A 25801-nucleotide genomic window follows, 5' to 3' on the forward strand; every position below is an offset into this window, starting at 1 on the left:
TCTTGTGGCCCAGAGCATGACTTACTAGCCTAATACCATGTCTCTTTTAGTAGAATGGTAGCCAGGGCTGCTTAGAAGGGGGACATGGGTGTGACGGGCAGCTTGGATGTTGGTCTATGTCTGTGCATTCACGTGGAACTTTTCCAATCTCCTATAAGAAGACAGAACTGCCAGTATTATAAGACCCTTGTCTACTAAAAAGAAGACAACCCACGAAATTCTCCTCCTTTAATACATATATATATTTGGAACAGATTCGATTTTATTATAAAGTTTTCAAAGTCAACTTTAAAGACCAAGAGCCTTCTTAAGGGGGACATAGTGTTCATGAAATATTCTGTCTACACTGTCCCATTTCCCAGTGCCTTGCAGTTACACATGTGGCCTTTTCTGGCTAATGGGCTCCGTGGAAAAATCAGGGGTAACTGATTCATCATACTTTGTAGTCCCATCCTCCTACCTTCCTCAATTCCTATGATGCTTTGGAATGAGTTAATAAGTGATAGGGAGAGAAGATGGGATTGAAGAGTCTTATGGAAGGTTGTAGGGAGGAGCCTCCCACTCCTACCTCAATATTATTTACCAAGTGAGTGACTTTCTGTGACTCTATTGGCCATTCTTGTGTGCTGCAGTGTGTGAGCACAATATTAAGTCGCTTAGTCCTTTTAATAACTCCATGAGGCAGGGAATGCTACTACCCCTATTATATGAATGAGAAAACAAAAGCTCACATAGGGTTTACAGCTGGTGGAGCCTCAGCCTGACCACAGATTTGTCCAGTTTCAGAACTCTTAAAACCTGAGCCTCTAGCTCCAGCTGTGCCCGAAGTATGCACCTTTTAGTTACCTGAGCAAGTACATAGGCCCCCACATTTTTGTTGTTGTTTAAATGAATTTGAGTTGAATTAGGCTTCGGTAATGATGGATTCTTTGAACTTCCTGCTTTTCTCATCTATACATGACCTTCTTTCAGGATTTCAGAATCCTAGTCATTTTTGATGATGATGATGATGATGATGATGATGATGATGATGATAAGAAGAAAAAGAAGAAGTAGAAGCCCCATGAGAGACAAGATCTAATCCAGCATTGGAAAATATATAATACTATTGCCACTGCTCCCTGCCCTGTATCCATCACAAATATCATTTATTTTTTAGAATCCTTCTCAATGCAGAATTCTTGGCAGACATTGCCAATCACTTCAGCTTGGCTCCAAGCTAAAATCCATTTTCCAAGAAAGCTGAAGAGACCTCCATTACTGCACTGTGAGTGGTGTCAGTCAGTGGACTGGGGCAACGGTTTAAATCAAAGCAGAGGATTAACTGCCATGGCCTGTCTGGAGGACGCTTAGTTGATTACAGAGACAGATGCAACTCTGATATACTGGCAACATCAGTAGCGTTAATAGTTAGCTCCGAGCTGTTGCCAGGGTGGGCCCCTGGGGAGGGTGTCTCTGCAGGCGTCTCTGAGAAAGCGTGGAGTTCAGTGAGCTGGCTCCTGGAGCTGAAGCATGGGCAGAAGCAGAGGAGGTCTGGCAGGTGCCATCTCGATCCCAATTGCTAGGCAGCCTCTCAGGGCACCTCGGGGGCCTTGGGCCCGGCCCCACACCCAGTGGAAATACTGGTCATAGTGTGATGGGTGAGCCCCGCGTACATGCCCACTGGCAACTCGGGGTACCCAGGACTGCCAACTGTGAGCAGATCCTGTCTTCCTGGGCATAAACCTCTGTCAAAAAGTGCTGGTTCTTTCTAAGTTAGTGCATTTCTAATTCTGAAGCTGACGGATGCTTTTCTCACTCTCCCAGAACTCAAAATCAACTTGACATTTCTAAAATTACACTTTGAAGGCAATGAAGCTATAACGTGCACCAAAGCCTGTGCCAGCTCAGGGGAAAAAGTAAGAAAGGAGGAAATAGAAACATTTCTGGCTCCCTCCCTCAAATTTGAATATTCTTTATATATCAGCTGGGGTAGGGGGAGAAGGGGAGGGAGACTTGGAGGCCACCTAAAATGACAGGGAAGTTTTCAAGGAGCAGGTGCTCTCTAAATTTCCCCGGGGATCTGTGCAATCGTGGCTCAGATGGGCCTCGCAACATAGGATGAAAATGAGGAAGGAGTGTGACTGGGAGTGAAAAGAGTGGGACACTTTTGTCATCTTCATGCCAGGGACAGCCCATCCACCGTGGCTGGGGAGGTGCCTCAAGGTGAACCCCACGAAGAAGCCCCCTGGCCTGGCCGGCACACCGGCCACTTAAAAGACAATCAGGCAGCAGCTGCTTCTCCTTAAACAGGAAAGGTGGCCAAGGGGGCTTTGTGTGAGCCCGGATCAAAACACATCTATCAAGAGGGATCAAGAGCCTGGCCAAGTGGATTACAGATGGAAAAGGGAATTGAATCTTTTTTTTTTTTTTTTTTTTTAATGTAAAGAAAATTCAGGGAGAAAATGCGTCCATGTGTAATTCTTTCCTTTTACTTGCTGCAAAGCCTGTTCAACTACCACCATTCTCCTCCCCTTTTCACTCCCAGAGCAACTTGAAAATGCAGCCTGTGAGTATTTAAATTGATCCATTCAACATGGTAGAACCCCACACTCCCTTGCCCACCCACCCTCTCCCCCACCAAGCTCCCTGGGCCTCCAGCTTGGAGTCAGCCCCTCCTGATTCATCTCCTTACTGGAGCTGCAAACAATTGTGACCCAGGATGAAACTATGAGTTGTTTAATCCGCATTCCACACAGGGCAGCTCCATTCGGCAATCATTAATCCAGTGCTTACAAGGTGACTCTGGAGTGCCGATGACTGGGGACACAGAGAAGATTGGGGGAAACAGGGACCTTGTTCTTTGGGGTTGCAACACCTAGTGGTAGTGGCAGCTGCATGCGGCAAGGGCCTTAGGCGGCCGGGCAGAGCACCGCATGTGCGCTAATCAGGAGTCAGGAGACTGAGCAGGAAGGGAATTGTCAGACGGATGAGGGGTTGTTACAAGGACTACACTTGGAGAAGTCCCTGTGGAGGAGGTGGATCTGAGGTGGCTCCTGGGGCTGGGTAGCACTGTGAGGGCTGCTGAGGATAAGGACGGGTCAGGAAGTGGGACACCCTGGGTGGAGCGGGCAGCAAATGCACAGGCCCAGGGGCCAAAAGGGAGCCTAAGGGTACAGCAAGCCCTCCTGTGTGTGTGAGGGAGGGTAAGCAGGTGGGGTCCTGGGGCTGTATCTTGATCTCCTCAAAGACCCCATGTTCAGCCTGTGCTGGCCGGGAAGTGAGCAGAGCAACACAAGCCACATCACGGGCTGCGTCCCCAGCCCCATCTCTCCCATAGGCTTCTTCCCACCCAGGAGAAAAGAATGCCTTCCCCAGGCTCCCTCTCTTCTCCCAGGCTGTCCCAGGAGGACAGTGGCTACTGTGGGGACCCTTCCATGAGGGCGCACTACAGGCAGCTGGTATGGGGACAGTGACCTCGGAAGACCCTTTCAGAGCTGGTGACTGAGGCCACAGGAGTGCAGCAGAGGGCTCCCTGGCCCAGCTGAGGACACAGAACCATCTCCTGGCTGATCATCAATTCTACCCCCACTCGGCCACTGGCTCACTGAAAGGGCTGTACGTGGGCTTCTGTGGCCTGTCACTTACCATGTCATTGGTGACAAGGGATGGGAGGAGGGGTGCCAGCACAGGGGTCCCTAACGCTGTCGACTATCTGAGCCACTTATGAACTGATATGTAATACTTGCTCCCACCCCTGCTGGAGCCAACCAAAGCCCAGGTCCTCCTCCCTCAGCCGCTGTTCCTGGGGTGCATGAGGTCACGTCGGCTTCCTGCAGGTGAAGCTGTCCCTCCTCCTCTGTCGCTCGCCAGCCCCCACCTCCACAGCACCTCCCCACTGAGTTCCCATGACAGACTCATTTCTTGACTTTGCATGTCAAATATCTTTTCTGTTTAATTAAAAAAAAAAAAGAAGTTAATGTCACAAGGGGCTCCAGAAGTACATGCTTTTGAATTCCAGCCACAGAGAGGACAAAAGGAGACACTGGCATCTGCAGAGGTGGCTGCTTTCCATAGGAAGGTCCGTGCAGCGGAGACCCGCCGGCTCCTCCGCCCGTGAGAGAACACGCGGCCAGCAGGCAAGGGCCGCGGGCAGTGTCTTTGGTTGGCTGGAGCTTCACCCAGAGCTCACTGGAAGGCGGCTGAGCAGCAAGAGTGAGTCTCCCTCCAACCCCACCCTACAGGGGTGTAAGAGGAGGCATCTAAGCTCTGTCAGCCTTCCGTTGCCTCCAAGGCTGTAGGACGCGTTATTTAAACCTAACACCAAGTAGGCTTATGATTTGAACATGGATCTCACAGTAGCCCAGTGACACATCAGCAGCCATGATGTGGGTGTGGCCACACTGGACACAGCTCCTAGACAATCTTGTATTGTTAGGTCCATGTAGAGAATACACTAAAACCCTCTATACCAAATAAGAGTAAATAATTATACCAATATAAACAGGGCCTTTGACCCTTTCAATTTATTAAAATGGCACGTAAATATTAAAACGGCATACTGATCACATCATACGTCTGTAAGCCCCCAGGTGTATGGCTGAGGAATGGCACGTGGGCTCCCGCCCTGAGGCTGCAGACTCATGCATTGAGCAATTCATGTTCTTTATCGGTTTTCCCAACAGCGTCAGGATTTGATAAAGGGTCAAGGTCAGCAAAGAGGCTGAACCAGGCAGTCAGGTCCGAGGCAGCCTTGCCAGGCTCTGGGGAGAGAAGAAGAAACATCAGTATATCCATCTTCCAAACACCCACCTCCGCCATGCTGCCTGCAGGTGGGCCCAGGCTTATCTTGAAAGGAGAGGATGCTCAGACAAATCCCATTATACTCTACCTCTAAAACTAGTTATGGAATTCCATGTCTCCCTGTTGGTTGGCTGAGTAACTTTTCCAAACCATGGCCTAAAGCTCAGGGAGGACCGAGCTGCTGTGTTAAACCCCACCTGCACCCCACCATGGCTGCGGGCCACAGCCCACAGAGTTGCCTAAAACCTCAGACCCTGCCACTTCCCCACAAGCAAAAGATATCGAAGTTATTTCAGAAATCAGACTGTGTGGCTGGCAAGGTGCCTTCCAGTGTCTGCTGGAGGAATCTTTCAAATCCCCTAGGTCAAGAGAAATAACATGGTGGCCACTTTCAGGCTTCAAAACTATAGGCCCAGAGGGCGTTGGCGCCTGGGCCTAGCTGCCCCTCTTCCCTCAGGGTCACTGCCTTCTTCGACCTCCTCCTGTCAGGCAGGAGAAGGGGGCCTTTGACATGCCTCCCCTTTCCCCACGGGGCTCTAAATTGTCCCCACACCCTTTCAGCCTCACTGGAGTTCTGCCTTCAGATTCTCTTTTATGGCACCACCTGCCCTAACTTCCTGAATACCACAATTATAGAGCCAAATTATTTTCCAGATGAGGAGAACATTTTCAAAAGAGTACCTGATGCAAGTGATTTCTAAATAAGTTGGGGGCTCTTCTTTATATAAATCATTCCATATGAGAATCTAAGTTCATTGGCTTGGATGACCCACGCTTTTATTTTTTCCTTCCCCAACAGGTGGGAGTATCAAAAGCACAAAGAAAATGTCTCTCTGACAGGTTATCCTTCTAGCTAAGAGCAGCTAGGAATGTGCTTGCCATCTGGCTAAAAGGAGTCTCAAAACACATTGGTGGGACAAAGATTCCTGTATCTTTGTTTGCAAAATCTCTTGTAGATCTATCGCTTTATAATGAGATAAATCAACACATCTACTACATTTTAGAGATAAAACGACTGTAAGCAAGGCTAGTTGGTAATATGTAAGTTATTATTGGCAACATTAATTGAATTCCATGTGCAGTTAGCCCTTAAAATACTTGGTTTATTTGGATGTGATAAACTGAGACTCAGAGAGCTCAATATAGTTTGGTTGGAGTGGGGAGGAGGACAACTTCATTAGTAATCTTCATTAGTCATGTACGGGGTCAAACAAGGAAATTACATGGGACAAGACTGGTTTAGGACGATTAGTCTATTCTTGAAAGAAAATATCAAGCTATCATAAAGATATCTTTAGTGAAAATAGATTACGCGCTCACTTCCCCTTCCTCCTAACCTCTGCAAAGGTCTTAAAAGGCCCTCAGAGACAGGGCATGGCCCTGGTTCCTCCTGAGTTGGTGCCCATGCTAACAGCATGGGCATCATCTGTGCGTTGGGAAGAAACGCAAGTTCACAAGCCTGTACTTTAGGGTGACGCTCACATTCCCCAGGCCTACATTTTTTGAGGGAAAACCAGGTACACCTATTTGCACAACACCTAAAAGAATATCATGGGAATGCTTTTTGATGATAACAGAAGAGACATTTCCTTTAACTTCCTGTGGTCAACCCAGGGAACGTGGGTGATGACCAAAGGAAGAGCGAGCGAGCTACAAATTAGATAAGATCTTCAGTCGAACAGACTTTCTCCTCAGGGGCTTGTCTCAAACCAGAACAGATCTCAGGAGCCTGAACGGCCTCTTTGGTGACTAAGAAACCTGCCCCTTTCTGAGGAGCATTAATCAAATGCCTTCTCTGGTGGTGGCAATGGCATTTTCAGCTAAAGATAACAAACCTCAGCGGCCTTTCCTACCTTGCCATTTCCACCCAATCTTGGGGAGCATCCAGTCCCTTGGAGACAGATATTTACTTCTCCCTCATTAGATTTGGCAAAGGGAATTATGAATTAGGACATTAGGCCAGAAAAAAAAGTCAGAATATAATTTCTAGGATCATGTAAAACTCTCTACCCTGGTAGCAGGTGCTCAAATGTAAAGAAAGACAGAAAAATTTGTGTTAGGCCAGCAGAAAGGAAGGCGGGTGTCATTTCAGAGGGACGAAACACCGTATTACCTTTCACTGCAGGGCCGCTGTCATTTGGACTGCTCGCCTTTGGTGCTGGCCATGGAGTAGGAGGAGGATTGACATTTCTCTCTGACCAGCCTAATGTTCAAAACCAGAGGTTGTTAGATCTAGGGAAGAGCAGTCCCACTGCCCCCCAGTTGATGGGCACAAACATGGTGGCCTCCAAAGAAAGAGACGAGACCTTTCTTCTCCAGTTCCTCATATCGGGAATATGCTTTAGGGGAGAGTAGATTTGTATAATCACACCCAACTCAAAAGTATGGAAAACTAGAGAAATGATTGGAGTTTGAAAGGCAAATGAGAAAATGCTGAAGTTAAAGCATTTTTGCCTTTAGCGTTATGCCTGTTTTACTTCTCAAGTAGCATCATTTCATGGTCACACCAAAGATCATCAATAGCATTCCGAGGAAATCAAGTGTCTTGCTTTCCATCAAAAATGGGAAAAGCTTAGAAAAGTGAACATTAGTAAATGTTGCACTAAAACTAGCAAACTCAAGGTCTTCTCTGCTTCCAATATGATCCAATTCATTTATTTTCTATACAGTTAATTTAAATTGGGAAGTTTTGTTAATAAAGTTAAGTAAATGGAGTCCAGTCTAAATACATAGGGGAAAGAAAGCCCCCACCACCTTGATGCCATTCCCTCTCAATGGCATGTAGCTAACATATCCCAACATTCTGTAATGACCTCTGTGCTCTGCCTGCTCATGATGAGCAAAAGGCATTCAGCAGTCCTAGAACTTAACCATATGCTTTTTTTTGCACATCTGCTTTAACTATTTGTAAGTCCTGTCTTCTCAGTGAGGCAAGGAATTGTTCCTTCAATGTGCTCCAAAATTCCTAACGCAGTACAGGTAGCTGTTTGTAGACTAAGTCCATTGTTAATTCTCACTGCGGAGCATAGACCACTGAATGATGCATCACTGTTCGGTCCATCAAATGAAAACTATATCCTTTTACTGGGATGCTCTGATCACAGTGTTTTCTATAGAAAAATTCTTGTTTCTGATAAGGCCCTCATGAGGCAAAATGTTTGCATGGCAGAGTTCAGTTGGAGCAGTGAAACAAATTTCTGGAGCAAGAAAGCTACTCAGAATGTCACAAAACTGATAGGATAGAATGCTGTTCATTTATGTGGCTATTCTGAGACTCGTAATAGAATCTCACTGCATTTATTAGTTTGCATTTTGTCTCATCTCCTAGAATTAGGAGCCCCTTGAAGGCAAGGATAATTCATCTTTACAACTTTTGCTGCACTGCCTGGCACAGAGTGGATATTGAATTAGGATAAACTACTGAAGAACTCTTTTAAATCATGAAAAGTACACTGATGAAGCATTATTTTAAGAGATGGCAAAGCAATGCTCGGCATAGTAGATGCTATAATATAATACTCACTAGCTAAATTACTTTACTTTAGGCAAGTAGCATACACATTTCTCTATGAAAATATCAATGACAAATGAAACAGCCTCTGACCTACTTATTGTCTCTAAAACAATGAAAACATATAGTAAGTTTTAAAAAGCATGATTATTCATTGGAAAGTTACTTGAACAGGTAGTTAACATACTTCATAAACAATCAAAAACACCAGATTTTGAGAGAACTTTCTGGGATGATAGAAATGTTCTCACGCTGAACTGCAGTGATAGCTACACAATTAAAAATTACCAGAAACCCTTGAACTGTTCTCTTACAATGGTCGAAATTTATGGCATGTCAATTATAGTTCAACAAGGTCATTTTTAAAAATGAACACTATTTGGTGTAATCCAGGAGTAACACAACCTCCTGGGTTTCTAGAAAATTGGACATGAGCATTTTCTTTCTAAGCCCAAATCACAAAAAAACAGTGGTAAATGTGGAAAGTTAAAACTGTGGTTCCATCATGTGCCAGATAAAGCTGAAAGAGGTAGGATCTAACTGGGCGAAGTTTGCCCTTCTCCCTATAATCTTCTTCCCAACATCAAGTGTAGTCAAGACCGACCTGTGCTTGGCAGAGCCCTGAAACCTTTCCATCAACCCCGGCAGCCCGGCTTCAATCTCTTAGAGCAGAGGTTCTCAAGTACAGTTTCCACACCAACAGCATGAGCATTGCCTGCGAGCTAGATAGAAATGCAAGTTCACAGGGCCAACACTACTGAATCAGACTCATTGGGAGTAGAGCCCAGGAAACCATTCCAACAACCCCCCTAAGCAAGTGTAAGTTTGGGAAGCACTTCCATAGATGGTATCCAAGGAGGCTGCTAGGATCACCCTCTCTGTCAGAATCAGGGTCGAGGCCAAAGCCAGGACAAAGAGAGAGGCCCTCCTAAGAAACAGAGGGTCCACCTCGGCACCCCAACCCCAGGTCTTGCAGCTTTAAGTGTATCAATCCTGTCAAGCTGTCTGAGTTCAGGGAGGCCCCCACTTCCAGAGAGAACCCAAACTAACTCCGAGAAAAGCCAGGTGAGAGGTATGGAAGTCAACCCCTCCCTGATTTCTGTATGCAATGTGATACGGTGAGAACTCAACAAGGTAATTCTTCCCATTTCAAAAATATGCACGACATTTATTTTTCTAAACGGATACAGAGAACACTGAAAAGAAGAGGCAGGTTCAGAGCAATGTATACTTTCCAGAGCATAAAATGGAACACATTTCTACAGGAAGCAGAAAAAACCTACATGTCAAAATGGAGCGTCCCTCGCTTTATGTAATGGGCATGTTCCTGAAAAGTTATACACAAGTAAAATGTCTGTATGTCAAGTTGTAATTTAAAATTACCAGAAATACAAGTCATATTTTCAAGCCTATCATTTAAAGGCTAATAGTGGCAGATTCCTTCATAAAGATAATAAATGTCTTCTAATTGGATTCCTTTGTAATTATGGAGTTTTGAATATGGCTCACTTAAACACTCATGAACCACACAAGCAACACCTAGAATCTATGAATTTGGGGACTTCTCTGCAGCAGAGGACATGAAGGAGGATGAGCCTCAAGACATCCCCTCTTTGAGGACTAAGATGATGGGGTCGTCACCCCAGAATTTTCACAAAGACACAGGGCATCACTATTCCTTTGTCTCGTGGTTTGAAGCAAAAACAACAGCCACTTTGCCCAGTCACATTCTCTCAGTCCAACAATCCGACTATGCGTGCATGAAGGGAGGAAATGGTGTGGCTATGACACCGGTTATACATTAAAAAAAAAAAAATTAAAGCAAATACTAAGCTCAGCTGCAATTTCACTCTCACTCATATCACATTGGGAATTATTTAGGAGAAGGGTGCAATGAAGGTAATTATGGATGAATGCCAGACTAGATTTTAAACGTCTCAGCTTCTGTCAGGAAAAATTCTATTTGAAGAGAACTTAGTGTTGCTAATATTCCTGTGACTGCCATCAACTGTTCTCTACTTGGTATGAGGTGGTTGAGGCGCTTTTAACATGAAGGTGTTGCTAGAGAGACTTCTCCCCATCTCAGATCAGTTGTGTCAGGAGAGGGGAGGGGAAGGGTAGGGGCGGGGGAGTGTGGAGCGCCCTGTGAACAACATGACTCTCTGAGTTCTCGGTTTCTTTGATATGTCAACTGTGCTGCCCATTTGCAGGAAACATACATAAAATTTTATTGGAGCAATCTTGCCCCCTTTACTTACATAAGGGAAAATATAAATCAGCCAGAAATAACACCGGCCGGCTAGAGCAGCAAGTGAAGCCAAAATAACACCATGCAGAGTAGCACTTTACTGTGAATATAATTTCACTAACCAGAAGAGCAAGCCCGGTCTGGGGTGAGGATCGCAGCCCGGGGAGCTCTGGGGTGGGGTTGGCAGTGTTGGGGAAAGTGGCAGCACCACAGCCATGATGGACAAGGGCCAGGCTGGCGTCCGCCCTTCCCTGCTCTAAGCCCCAGTTACCCTGCAAAAGGTAGATAAAAATCTTGACTCATTAGGTTGTTGTATAGATAAAATGGGACCTTGTAATAGGTGAAACCAGGAAGTTATAGGAGATAGAGAGCAGGCCCTTAATTAATCTAAGCTATTGAATCTAGACTTGTGTTTAGCTCCGCAGCCATCAGGACCAACCCCTGAGACTATCGGCCTCAGGTTCACGTCTTAGGATAGTGTCCTTTTAATCTAGTGATTCAATGCCAGTCACTCCCTCCCTCCCTTCTTGCCATCATCCGTCCATCTATCCAGTCTCTTTTAAACATCTACTATATATGCGCACTGAGCTACATTCTGGAAATAGGATGGTTAGCAACATAGACATGGGCTCTTCCCATGACGACCTAAAGCAAGAGACAGGAAATTAAATCAATTTTACAATGAGGTGAGATAAGAGAAATGATTAACGACAGGGCGTTTGGGGGATGGAGAGCAGAAACACCTAACACTGACCGCTGGGGCAAAGAGGGGAGTCAAAGGAGGCTCCCCAGAAGAAATGACATTGAAGCTATTAAAGTGGAGAATCTGAAGGATCGGAAGTTAGCCATCCTTCAAGTAAGCATCATGGGTGTGTAGTGGGCAGCATGCTCTGGGAGGATGGGAGAGTATGTGTCCAGCCCCAGCGGTGGGAGAGCTGGGCTCACTGAAATCCAGTATGGCAGGGTCCAGTTTCCTGACGTAAATACATGGTTCTCTGGCAGAACCGGAGTCACGTCAAGTTCAGGTACCGATGAGACCAGAGCCAGACCTTGTGAGTCAAGCCGAGGAGTTCAGGCCCTATGTGAATGGCAGATAAACTGCAACAATTTGGGATTCCTTGATTTCCTTACCTACAAAATATGGGTGGAGAAGATGGCCATCAAGACTCTTTGTACAGACTGATGAAGCCACTTAAGTCTGACAGATAGCCAACGCCTGCGGCTGCTTCTCAGTAGGCCTAGAAAGTTCTGCTTCTTTGATGTAACAATTTCACTGTCTTATACAAGAGGGTCTGCTCTACCTTCAAACTACCTTTAAATACACCTCCCAGGTCTTTTTTTCCTTTACATTATTGCACTGGAGTCCCAGAATTATCAGTTACCTGGAGCTGGCTGGGCAAAACCAGGACCAGCAAGAGGCAAACTCTGGTAGAGGAAAGGTGAATATGAGATAAACCAAAGACTGACTTTTTATTAGGCTTAAACGGAAACCCACCCGGGCGGCAATGGTACCTCGGAACCGGGTAAAACAGAAGGATATCTGGAAGCAGTACGGGGCCGTACGTTTGTGAGACTCTGGAACAAGATTCCTGACTTCGATTTGCAGAACTCTAAATTAAAAGGTGTCCTGGTGCATTTATTGTGAGCAGATGGTAATCTCTTCAGCATCAGTGTCTACTTCTAAATTACATTTTGGATGTTGGTGGAGAACAGAGAGGAATGTCAAACGAGGCCTATCAGCCTGGCCTCGTCTCCACCTCAGGCAGCCTCTCCGTTGGCTCTCTTCCTGCTGAAAGAGGCCTCACGAGGGTACAATTTTCTCATCACCATATGACACAGGAAACCCCAGCCCCTATCATGCTAGTAACTTCAGAAACTTAGAAATCCTGGCTAAAATTAACTTCTTTAAATTGTCAGCACAACTTGATCCTAAATATAACTTGCTTTGTTTTGCTGTCCTAGAGCTTGAAGTGGGGTGAGGAGGTAGGATGGGGGAGGGGAGGAAAGGAAGATATAAAGAGATATTAAGTTTCTCTCACTAAATTCTCTTTCCTTTCTATTCCCCCAGAGTACTAGGGAGCAGAATGAGGAGAGGAGCCAAAGAAGAGAAGGGAGGGAGGCAGAGAAGAATGGGAGGACGAGGAGGGAGGATGCTGAAAGGGTACAGGAGGCAGAGGGAGAGGGAGGGGGAAGCATGTGGGAGACAGGTGAGTTGCTATGGTGGCAGCCTGGAGCCTTCCACCTCGGTCTTCTTGATACTCTGACCCTGAGGACACAGCTCCACCTGGACCTCACGGAGAGCTAGGCCAATGGCGAGACCGAGTTTGAGTGCACACGAGTAACAAGCAGGTGTGTGCTAGCACAGGCGAAGATTTTGTAGACAATCTCGACTTCAAATCTTCTGCTCTGGAACATCCCCCACTCTTGCGGTTGACAGGGACCCTGTCTCCCACACCCACACTCTTCCTACGCCAGTCCCGCTCCTTTGGGAACATCCAGGAAGAGGCCTGAAGGAACTTGCTGGGGAATCACGCTTGCCATCAGAGACAAGGTACTGAAAGGCAACAGAACATATAGTCCAAGGCAGATTCCTGAGTCACAAAGCTCAGGTTCAATACCTGGCCTGCCTTCCACAAGGTATATGATTCCGGGCCTATTACTTGGACACTCTATACCTCTGTTTCCTCAGTTTCCTGGGCTATAAAATGGAGATGATGACAGTACCTGCCATCATGTTGTGAGGATTAAGTTAACAGGCATAAAAAGCACACGGGACAGTGCTTGGCTCAAAACGCGTGCCATGTGGAGCGCCGGTCACTGTCAGTTTGCCAGCTACTCACGGCAGATTCACAGAATCACACAATTTTAGAGCTCAGCATCTCTGAAATGGGGGTTAACCTAGGGATAAAAGATAAAACCTACTTGTGGAAAGGCAGAGTGAACACCTTTGGATGACTTAGGTGTCTCCTCATACATTATTTAGTGAGTCATATTAATATTTCATTTTACAGATGGGAAGGCAAAGGCCCAGAGAATTTGAGGGGCCTGACTGATTGTTCCAGAAGGAGTGAAGGGAAGGGGTTTGCAGAACAAAACCCAGCTCTGCATGCCCTACTGTCTCTTTGTTTCCCTGGGCCAATATGCCAATAAGCCTTTCTACTCCACCTTTAGTTTGGCTACTTACTTATTTCAGTGGTTTATGTAATTTTTTGAGGTGATCTAGATAATCAGGGGAAGCAGTTTCAATATGAGGTTTCAAAAGTTATTTAAATGCTCTTGCAACTCATGTCTATAGATGGATTTTTTTTAGACCATGGATGCAGTGGGGAAAAAATCTAGAGCTAACATTATCTTTTCCTCCTTTTGGGGGGGACCGATGAGTCCTGACAAAAGCATAGAATATTGTAATAAGTGCATGTCGGGATCAATCATTGAAGCAGGGAGCCCGTTCTTTATTTGTACTGCATGTTCTGAAGGTTTCCTGAACCAGGCAGCAGCATCGGGGGTGGACTGCAGGAGCCCTTGCTGGGAGTTGCTCGGTGTGATTCAGAAAAGATGGGCCACTTTAAAATAGTAGCATTTGGCACAGGAGTCTGGAAATAAGCTATTAAATGTGATTCAGTTCAGGAAACCGAAGGGACTTCCTCTTTCACACACTTCAGTTCCACATTCTCTCTGTCACTTTGAGCTCTACACATAATCAACTTGTAGCTGTTGGCATGCAAAGGAAACAGGATAACTCAGAGGTTACGAAATAACCCCTTTAATATTGATTGATCTTGATATAGAACCCTAGCAGAGGATGATCCTTTTAGGTGGCAACTTAGAACATGTCCATCCTTGGCCCAGGATGCTGCAATGGTTCCCAAGTCATGAGGCCCTGTGTGGTCCAGCTTCTGTCTCCTCTCTGAGTGCATCTCCCCCTTGCTCAACCACAGGGCTCTTTCTACAGACCCTCGTCCAAGCCAGGCACGTCCTTCCCTTTGGCACTGGCACAGGGGTTCCCTCTGCCAGATCTCTACATAGCTGATTCTCTCACCTTCTGCAGGTCTTGGCTGAGATCTCATCTTCTCAATAAGAACCTTGTTTAGTTCTACAGGCTGACCTGCAGCCCCCCAACACTCCTTATCCCCTGGCTCCACTTTTTCTTTTCTCCATAACATCCATCAGTTTCTAACCCACTATGTGGTTGCTTCTTTATTATGTTCATTGTCTTCTCTTCATTAGAATGTGAGTTCCATGAAGGCAGAAGAAACCTTGTCTTTTTGTCCTCAGAAGAATCCCCAGGGCCTGGCCCTCATTAGGACCCAATAAATAGTTGTTGAATGAATGAGAAACTTGACAAAGTGCTTTTAGGGCGGCAGCCTCAAGGGAGAAACAAATGGCATCCCTAGGAGAACCTTTCTCTTTCCACAGTAGAGCCCGTACTTTTCTTGCTATCAGAACCCCTCCCTTCTTAGCCCCAAGTGTGGTTCTGTGCCTTCCCCTTGGACTTGGGGCAAGGCTGAAGTGCAAGGCCCTGGCCTAATGTTCTTGTCATAGCTCTTGGACATAGTTCTGGGGACGCTGCCAAGGGCTCCTGTGAGCCCTGAGCTGAGATCTTCTCACTCTGCCCGCTCAGGAAAAGGGCGTGGAGCTCTGACTTGTCTGCTGTCTGCATGGGACACTCACCAGTGAGTGACACTCAGCTGCTCTCCGGCTCAGTGGGAGCACTGCCCTCATTGTGCCCTGCTGGCATCAGGGGCCCTGGCTGGCGTTTCTAAAGCTGGGGGCCCGAGTAGGATTCACCCTGTAGTACAGCTGGAGAGTCTCTGGCAGCCTCGAGATCTGAGTGGTGGGTGCCCGCTCTGGCCTTCCAACTCTCCCACAGCTTGTTAGCACCTCCACCGCAGGTGGGTGGGGGTGAGATGCAAGTCATTGCTAGCATTGCTTATCTGGAGCTCCCGTGAGATGGTGAAACACTGAGCAGAAAAATATTTTTGGATTTCATTTATCTCTCTTATCTCTAACTCCATTTCTGAAAATAAACAAGATGGCTACAAAATAGGCCTCACAAGGGAAGATAAAAGGAATTGCGTATTTCATTAAAAAGAGGGAAGACTTTTGTGTCTTGCCCACCAGCTCTTGCTGTGTTCATGATCTCATCTCCAACGACCTAAGGTTTTCATAATAGCCCATAATTACTTAATCATTCCAGCTCTGCTGTTTGTTCTCAACTTTAAGTGCCAGACAAACAAGTTGTTTATTAAAGAGGTAGCCTACATCGATGGTAAAAACCTAAACGATTTGAAAATATCTTAAAACGTGGGCTGCTGCTGAGCCTTGACCCCTTACCAATATTGCAGACCACTTTAGATCAGTATGGAGACTATTTCTGCTATGGCCGGGGATGCACGGGACAGTTAAACCATGTGTTTCAAGCAGGAGAGGAACAGCTGAGCTGCGGGCCCAGATGGAGAGTGAGCAAGAGCTAGATAAAACTCAGTGTGAAAAGAGTTAAGAAACCCAGGGTAATGTCACCTGGCACTTGAAAAGAGAGCACAACTATGGGGATGTGGAGAGCTTTGCCTTGTGAGAGCATACAGGAGAGCTCAGCGAAGGCGGTGGCCAGGCAGGGGTGGGCGACCCAGCAGGGCTGTGGCTGTGCAGGTAACCTGACCCTCTCCTGTATGCCACAGAAAGGTCTAAAATCAAAGGAAGACGATAATATTGAGAACCGCCCCTCTCGCCTTTCACTAACAGAAAATGTTAACACAGGGAGAAAATTAGGAGAAGGAATAGATTTTAAATGCCACACCACATCTTAAAGTTGGAATGTGACTCTTTTAAGATTTCGGCTAAACAGAATTATAGCTGAAAACTAAAGAAAATTGCAAAATGAAAAAAAAAGATATTAGATATAAAATAAAAATCAGAAAACAAATTAAAAAAAGACAAAAAAAAAAAGAGGAAGAAATCGGCCTCTGATTTGAAAAAAATGGACAGAAAAACCTCATTTCAATCCCTGTAGTACATACCTTGTAGCGAGGCCTGTAAGTCTTTCATATTTTGGTCTAAAAGCTGTGACGGAAGGAACCGTGAGCCTGTCTGAGGCTTAGGGTCTGGCTCTCCCGGGGCCACAGTGGGCGCTGGCTCCTTCAGCTGATCGTCTCCAAACACAGCAGCCCACTCTTTGCTGAACTCACCCTCCTCCAGGGAGGAAGCGCTGAAGATCTCACTCAACAACAGCAGGTCATCTTTGTCAGCGCCTTCCGGTTCTGGGGTCCCTGACGTTGGGCCCAGGCAAGCTGATGGAAGTGAGAGAACACAAAACATATCATCACCAAGGGCCCGGACCCTTGGGAATAAAGCGGTAGGGGCTGAGATGGGACAGACTGGGCAATGGCTGGGATGAAGAAGTTTATCAAAATACAAAGTAATCCCATTATCACTTCTTTTAAGACATTTCCGAATGAAATTTCTAGTTCCATTCTCCCTCATCCAGTTTCTGAACATCATTAGAATTGCACTGAAATAATTTTCACAAATAGTGTAAGGTTTTTTGTTTTCATTTTTGTTTTAAATATAAAAGCAAATTTATCACCACACCATTTCTCAGATTGGAAACAAAGATGGGATTGAAAGCATGTGCGAGACCTTAGTCCCTTGCTTGTACAGCTTCCTGAATCTTCCCCCACAACGAGCCCTAAATCCACAGCCAGCACAGCCTGCCCTGCCAGTGAGGATGGGGGGTGGGGAGACCCCTCACTGTGCCCTAACTGGCTCAGGGAACGAGAAGGGGCAGAGGATGTCAGGAAGCTCGATGCTGAGCAAGAAAGGCATCCTTACTTTCTTTTATCCTTTGATGCAACCTGACTGCATAAAGGAAAGAAAAGGTGGGTCTGCTTTCCCTGAGGGCGGCAGTGGAAGGATGACAGGAAGAGAGGGCAAATTATGGAATCACCTAGAGGATGAGCTGCCTGGGCCAGGGACACAGCTCCAGTGTTAGAACGGGCACTGGATTAGAGCGGGAGCCCCTGGACCACCCTTTACTTGCTGTGTGACTTCGGCAAGACCTTTAACCCCTCTGGGCCTCTGTTTTTTCATTTATAAAATTACAATATTAATGCCTGTCCGGAAGACCAAAAAAAAAAAAAAAAAACCCTTAAACCTCACTGGTCCAGAAGGAAGACTTCAAGGAAAAGATCTACTCTTACAAAATAAACACTGACAAAACACTGAATAGTGAATTTAAGTAGCATGGGGGCATTCCTGCTACCAGAAGTCCTAGAACAAGCCCTTTCATTGAATTTTCCACACATTTTGAAAACCAAGGGCTGATGGTTTTATCAACTGTGGCATTGTTCTGGTATCTAATTGCCACTTGGAAACTGCATACGTTTTAGTTATATAAATCACGAAGAGAAGGAACAATCATGATTTATATATTCTCTGAGCTACACTGCAATTCTGATACTCGATCTATTTTCAACCACAGTTTCTATAAAGATCTACAGATTGAGGGGATTTTTGATGTGCTGAGCAGACTGGCTATAAATCAGGGAGGGAGGAGTCTAGTCGCTCTCACACCGCTGTGGTTTATAAACACTTGGCAAAATATCACTTTAATCAGACAACCGTCTAAATTTAAACATTATCATTGTTTGTGTTACCACAGAAATTTGCACTGAGACGTAGCCCGTAGGTGTGGTGGTGAGAAGAGGGGGAAAATGCCATTTTATGAAACAGGCCTCCAAGCCAGTTCTGTAGCAATGAGGGAGTCAGGGAGTGCGAGGACCAGCGAGGCCTGGGTGCACTGGGGAGTGAGGGCAGGTCGGGCGAGACAGCCGTCTGTGAGTAAAGGAAGAGACCTGGCTGTGACAGGATGTGTCCATCAAGACGCAGTTACGCATCCACCCTCCCTCTCTCAATCTCTCAGTATCACCCTCTTTCCCGGTCTGTACTTCTTACTTTCAGCTGGGACTGAAATGCCCAAACCTTTTTTCTTATGGTTTGCTTTCTGGGATGACTGAAACCAGATGATTGCTGAACCAAACCCGTTTTATTGGAACCCGTTCAAATTAATGTGTAGACCCTAGAGGAACAGATGACTTTAATTGAACACTGGAAGTTACGGGCATTCCTCCTGAAGTCATTTTCAAGTCCTCCGCTAGGTCAAATCCTGGGGGGAGGTGTCATTGCTTTCATCCAGATGTCAATCCAGGGAAGGTCATGACTAACATTAGCAACAACAAATAATAAACTTGGAGGCTTCTAAAAATAACTGTGGATTGGAAAAGCTCTATCTTTATTTTCACTGTTTAGGTTTTGTGCAATGGATGATATTTAGAGTAGATCCCTGTGGGTTTTGCTAACTTAGTATCACTTCCCCGCCCTTCTTCAGTGTTCCCATTGGGGGACACCACTTAAGATGCCTCATCACCCGCATCCCAGGTGAACTGGCCAGAGTCCTTCACTCCTCAGGCCACAGTGGCTGACTCAGGGGTAGGCACATGCCAGAGGCTTCTCTGAGTTTGGGATATGGAAGCTGGACGGAAGAGGGCTTCTTTTTCTTTGAGATTGCAAGTACTAAACATGCAATTTTGAGGACCATAGTGATGGAGCCAAATGTAGAGAGAAACAGCATCAAAAGTTAGAGAATCCTGATCGTCTGAGCCCCTGGATCCAGCCTTGTATGTCCTTAGTTACATGGCCCAATATCCAATATATTCTTTTCTTTTTAATTTTAAAGCTAAACTATTTAGAGAAAGGATCTGTTACTTTCTACCAAGAGATTCCTCACTAATATTGTATCCTATCAAACTCACACTTAGTAACAGAAATGAGAAAAGGATTTGTGGTGAGGATGATCATATTGTCTAAAGCTATTTCTAAAGAATCTGAGATCTACCATTGAATTTGGCCTATTACTTAGTATCCTGGTGATTTAACAGTTAAGATAGGCTGCACTATGGACATTTTCTCTTTTAAGAGAACTTATTACTTAGCTAATAGCAATGAAACTGGCACTGACTTGAACCAGAAAACAGAGAAACCTCCCAATTATTGCCCTGATAATTAAGATGCTTGAGATTACTATACATAACTTGTAAGAAAAAATTACAAGCAGAAAAGGACAGGGTTAGGTCCATAAACAGACAAGTAGAGACTTGAAAAATAACCCATCTGTTGGCTCTTAGGAATCACGCTATCCTTTTCACTGGAAATAATTCAACTCAACTGTGAGAAAATGAGGACACACACGGAGATAAGCTCCTTGAGAGAAGCCCTGGTAAGAGCTACAGAACTGGAGTCAGAGCTTCTTTCCAGAAGACGAGCAAATACTGCTCCTAAGTTATGACATCCTATCCTGCTTATCTTAAAGGATGAACGAAGGTCGTGGAGCTCTGAGGTGTCAAACCTACAAATGCTACCCAAGCCCCCTTTTCAAAATCTTGAAAGCTTCTAAGTCTCCATGTTTACTTTCATGTCACATAACCCAACCACAGACATTAACTACAAAAATAAAGGCCAACGGGCATGACGTTCTGAAATTCTCGTCTCGGCCTCCGACTCCAGGACCCTTCATGATTCTCTTCCTTTCTAAGATTAGCCCTCGCCGTGCTCGCCCCTTCCTTCGGTGAGCCCGCGTCATCCAGCCTCAGCATCTCCAGTCTTCCATTCTCCAAGGCTTCTTCTCCCTGACCTCAGAGGACGAGTGCACAGTGTCGGTCTTCACTTGATACTGCCATCTCCTGTCACGTTCTCCTCCGTGTTACTGCTCCGGTTTCTTCTACAGCCACACACTCTCCTCTGCCACCACTTGTCTTCCGGCTTCCTATAATCAAGCTCCTGCCCCCACCATACACTGAAGTGGCCTCTCGAGGTTGCCAGTGAGGTCCTCATGGCCAGTCCCAGCCCCCTTTTCTCAGACCTCACCCTCTGTAGCACTTGGAACTGCTGCTCGCTTTGGGAATGCTGTCCTCTCCTCAGAGTCTCTATGAAGTGGCTCTCCTGGATGTCCCCATAGCTTCCTGACAATACTTTCCCTGCTGCCTCATCCTACTCCAGGTGCCCTGAAGGTTTCTTCCTAAGCCATCATATCTTCCTTTCTTAGTTCTCTGCAGAAGACCTTATTTATTCTCATGGTTCCAGCCCCACTTGAGAAGATTCTCAAATTTCCATCTCCAATTCCAACTTTCGTTTTTCTTTTTTTAAAATTCAGATGGCAAATTCCTTACCCAGGGACCCTTCAGCATTTTCCTACTGGTGAGCCTGCTGGCACTCCATAAAAGGCACCCTCTCTGTGTATACCTTTGCTCAGCTCAGCTGTGAGATTACTACTCCCTTACTCAAGAGCCTTCAGTGGCTCTCTCTGACGACTGAGCAAAGGAACACTCCTCACAGTGGGATTCAGGACCTCTACAGTCAAGCTCTAATGCAGCCCTTTCATTAACACTGCCTCCAGGGAAGCGTACAATTTGGCAAAACTCTTCCTTTTGCCAATTCTCAAACATGCTTTCCCGCCTTCCTGTCTGGGAACCTGCTGTACTTTCTCCCTATGAGATGACCAAAGAGAAGAATCAGTCTTGACTGAAAGGGATCTTAGAGATTGTCTCCTCTAACTCATTTTACAGATAAGGAAAAAGACACAAGCCCAAGGTCATATGATCTATGAGTTACAGATTATCCGGCTGGGGACCCCCGGCTCACAGGTCAAGATGTTTCCTCGGGCAGCACACTGCTTTCACGTCGGAGCCTATTAAGGATCCCATATATAAAGCAATATTTAAGCTTTTGTAGTTTGGAGGCTTTATAAGGTCAGATGACTCCCACTGGCAGCCAGGCAAAGCTTGGCATGATGGCCGAGACAGCAGAATCACTCAGCATGCTTGCCTTGCATTGCCCAAGCATTCAAATATAAAAACCCTATGCCCCTGGGAAAACGTTCCTTAGGAAAACTGATCCTGAACCAACGAGGCCTAACCGATTCTGACCCAGTGAGTTTTCAGCAAGTGAAAACTGCCATACAGAGGAAGCTCTTAAGTTCACAGAGTGTGGGTGACAGAAAGCTGATGTGGGAAACTGGTGGCAGCAATATTTTTGAAATCATACTGTTTCATGACCTCAGCATAAATTAGGAACACAAAAGGTGGAAACATAGACCAAAAGTGAGGGCACAGGAAAATAGACAGATAAATGTCACCTAAGTTACCTTCATCTCTGTGTGTGAAACAGGAAGACTGTTTCTCTGGTTTTCTCCCTGGTCCCCACTCTCAACATTATGACTAATTGCAAAGGCCGCACACTTGCAGCACACACGAAAAACCCCAAACACAGACACTACCCTCACATCACCCAGAAGAGAGTTTGGGGGGGGGTGGTGGCGGGGGGAAGATGGGTAGAAAACCAGCTCGCAAAAAATCTAACAAGAAAAATATTCTTCATTATCAAAGGCTCCGGTAACAAATTGTACTTGTTTGGAATTCAAGAATACTGCTTCTAAAAACTCCCTTCTGGTGAAAAAGACATAGACAATAATAAGAACAGATGGGGGAAATCCACTCCCACCCACTGTCTTGGAAACACACACACACACACACACACACACACACACACACACGCCAAACAAAAAAGAAAAAAACACCTCCTTTCTCCCCAAAACTCAACAGTGCCAGACCCTGAGTAGGTACTCAAAAAATGCTGTTGGGTGACTCCCCACCCCCCAACCCCCACTCCCTCATTTTAACATTAGATCTTAACAAGCAGCAATCTAACTGAGAAACTTGAGACCTGAGGCAGGGGAAAATCTACACAGAACACAACCGACTACATGGTGATCAAGAAAGAGCAGTATCTGGTTTTCAAAGTGTACCACTATTTTACAGCAGTTCATTCGAGGATGCAAGGAGAGACAGAGATAAGGGAAGGCGTATGAGAAAAGGTAACGAGCTTAGTATTTGGCACATTGTGTGTGAAGAAGCGATTGGGTTCCCTGTCAGCCATTCAGAACCTGCAGGAGAAGGTTCTGAATGACTAGTGAGGACCTGGGCACAGGGATGAAAATGCGTATTATTGCTATGGACTAAAGGTTCTCACTCAGACCTATGGGAGCTACTGAATGAGCTTCTCAGTCATTCTGATGTTTGGCCAGAATTTAGAATCATAAGCCTGGAAGTAGTACACAAAGAAGTAGCAGAAGATAAACATTTAAATTGTTAATATGGACAACTGAAAATTTTAAAAATTGGTTCAAGTTAGTCTTGTCTTAGAGAGGGATCTTTGGAGTAAGCCAAATGATGAGATTTAGGTGACATGAATTCATCTGACACTTTTTGCTTAAACCACTCCTTTCTCTTCAGTTATCTGCTGGATCTTTTTCTTTGCCTAACTTAGGGGAACGAACACGAAAACTTTCTATATGTTAGGATGCATAAATTGAGATTGAGATTGTTACATGTGGTCACAAGGTGATTTCAGAGCCACTCTCAGAATGTCACTTAGTTTCTCTTCCACTTAAAACGTTTTTATAAACTGGCCAGATACTGGATTTTCATTATATTATCTATTTTGTAGGAGAAAACACACTTCATTATGACGCTGAATCAGTGATTTTCTGGGTGACGGCTCCTCGAGAACTGTCCCTTGCTATTGTCACGAGCATTCTGCTCTCCGATAACGCTCAGCCATGACCTAACGGGATTACCACTGGGCATGAACTGTCCCCCAAGCAGCAGGGTGCTAGAGTTGATCACCCCCAGGACCCATAAAGTCAGCCATCCCTGGATTAAGCTCCTTTTATTTCTTGATTGTTTAATGTCCTGCATATTAATCATCAGTGTTTTAATTCAGGATGTGGGCCTCCTGGCAGTTTTCCGAAGGGCACACATTTTGAAGTCAACTAATTAACTGAGCGTTCTTTTCTTCAGCCATCCCAAGTTCTCTGTGCACTAAGAGAATATTTTCATGCTCATGGCCGTGTTAATTTTTAAGCCGATGCTATCCTAGGGGTTGCCGACACAGAAGACGTAGATAATGGGAAAGCATGGCTCGTGCCTAAAGAAGGGCTTTGTGGATTGACAGTGATAAAGGGAAAGGAGAAATTATGTGGCATTGCAGTTAACCGACAAAACGTATTGATCAATTTTTCTGCCTGAGAAAAAATACACATTTAGGGGAAGAGCACATTCATCTATCTTTAGCGTTAAACTGAGCTCTCAAAAAAAAAAAAAAAATAGAAAGAAAAAGGATATGAGCTGCTATTCTATGAAACAAAGACTGTGTAACTATAAATGAAAAGGGCAAAAGTTGTTTTAAACAAGTAGAAAGATATCAATCTTATTCCAATGTATCTTGGCACATGCTTTGGAGGAAGCTTATGAAAGTAAACATGTATCTCGGGCAGCAGTAGCATTTCTGATTTAATTCTGTTAAGAAATGCATGGTTACTAGGTTAGTGTTGCATGTACCATTATTACTAAATTAAAGAAAAACTCCAGTCTATGTTATCCTGAACAAGCCTGATCCTGTCTGTGTTCGGAAGTTAAGCAGGGTCAGGGCTGGTTAGTACTTGGATGGGAGACCACCTAGGAAGACCGGGTGCTGTAGGCATAAAAAATAAAAAAATAAGGGATTGTAAGATGATAAGGTCCTTGCAATCTGTGAGGTCAACCAAGGGTTGCCTCGCCTAAAAAAAAATTTAAGAAAAGAAAAAAAATCCTCTAAAACCAACAACATTTTTTGTAAGAAGGGGAAACATGAGAATATAGACTCATATTTGCTTGTGTCTGTGTAAAAAACTGCCAGAAGGATTCAGTGGGGGATAAGAATATTGGAATAGAAGAAAGAGGGGTGCAGGAATGGGAGTGAGAGTTTTTTTACTACATGTTTTATCATTTTGGTTTTTTTTTGTACCAATGTAAATATACCACCTATTCAAAAATTATTTTTTAAAATAAGACAATTAAAAAGGAGATAATAAAATTAAAGAGCAGATTACACACACAAGAGGTTGGGCATAGGAGAAATAACGATATTCCCATTAAAAAGTGAAAGCATATGTATAATGACAAATATATTTGTTAAATGTTAAGATTTATTAAAACCAAATGATGAGTATCTAGTGCTTATTATATTACAACCTTTATCTCACCTATGTAAATCTAAAATAGTTCCCCTTTCAAAAAATAATTTTTAAAAACCACTCTTTATTCCATCAAAATATTTTATCCTGTAAGCCATGAAAGACAAGTTTTTATGAAAAGGGAAGCCAAGGAATGGCAGCTTGCATTAACTACTTGATTACTTTTTATAACCTGGTATGATTTCAATATTTATAAATAAGTAGTCACTCTGATAAAATACACATGGACATTCGTGAAGTAGTACAGTGTACTATTTCTTAGTCCTCTGTTTTCTAGATTTTCTTCCTCTCTCACTCTTGGAATTAAGTCCAAATACTGCTCAGAATTAGCCAAGAAAGTCATTAGCTCTAGTTAACTGAAGCCCATGGGATGACCTTGGCTCATTTCTAGTCCTGAAGGAAACCTGAAAGACCAGGGCTGACTGCGTGCCAGACAGCCACCCAGGGCAGGGGGTACTCTAGAATATGGCTCAGAATCTCAGGGGTATTTTGGACTCCTGGTAAACCATTAGAAGTAAACCCTTGGGAGGCTAGAAAGCAAAGGTTATGACAATGTTAAACATACTCAGTTTCCTGGGATTACATAAGACTATGCATATCTCATACGAATCCATGATTATGGATTCTCTTCTGGAGGGTTATTCAGTAAATGACTTTAGGTTTGGTGAACTTGGATGTGGGACCTTGTCAGCAAACTCTCCTGCATTTAGCTAAGGCTCAGTTGAGATGCAGCGCAGTACACCACCAGAACACTTCTATTCCTACTATCTCAACCACTTACCCCTATGTCAGAGACCATGAAAGACCCTTTATATACATGATCTCCAACCCTGACAATAACCCAGCAAGACTGTTGGTATTGGTTTCATTTTATGAAAGAGAATGACAGGGGCTGAGAGAATTTAAATATAAAGCAAATTACTCAGGGCCATTTAGGGTAGAATGAATATTCAAATTCAAGTCTATCTGATTCTGAAAGCCATGTTTTTTTCTACTGCAACACAAAACCTTTGACATCGTCACTTCTAGCTTTAGTTTGAACATTGTGAAATTAATTATACTAAGGATGACAGATCCACATATAGTAATTTGTGCCTGAGTATATTTAAAGTCATTTATGAAGAAAAAGGACAGTCAC

At 44.7% G+C, this 25801-nt stretch overlaps 1 protein-coding gene across 9 annotated transcripts in view; it reads right to left on the reverse strand.

Annotated features, from left to right (window-relative positions):
* Positions 1-3356: 3356 nt before the first annotated feature.
* Positions 3357-25801, reverse strand: part of ICA1 (islet cell autoantigen 1) — a 130723-nt gene continuing 108278 nt past the window's right edge. For 6 of the 9 annotated variants that reach the window (XM_016133666.2, XM_016133670.2, XM_016133668.2 and 3 more), the window contains exons 13-15: positions 16559-16828; positions 6896-6985; positions 3360-4742 (exon numbers count right to left, since the gene is read on the reverse strand). In XM_016133666.2, the coding sequence (XP_015989152.2) occupies positions 4621-4742; positions 6896-6985; positions 16559-16828 (482 nt within the window). In that variant the 3' untranslated portion in view covers positions 3360-4620. Of the gene's footprint in view, positions 4743-6895; positions 6986-16558; positions 16829-25801 lie in introns of all 9 variants that reach the window. The other 3 variants (XM_016133671.2, XM_036230378.1, XM_016133673.2) reach the window with 2 other exon arrangements.

The sequence above is a fragment of the Rousettus aegyptiacus genome, unplaced genomic scaffold (genome assembly GCF_014176215.1).
Source record: "Rousettus aegyptiacus isolate mRouAeg1 unplaced genomic scaffold, mRouAeg1.p scaffold_m13_p_13, whole genome shotgun sequence".
NCBI classification, from domain to species: Eukaryota; Metazoa; Chordata; class Mammalia; order Chiroptera; family Pteropodidae; genus Rousettus; species Rousettus aegyptiacus.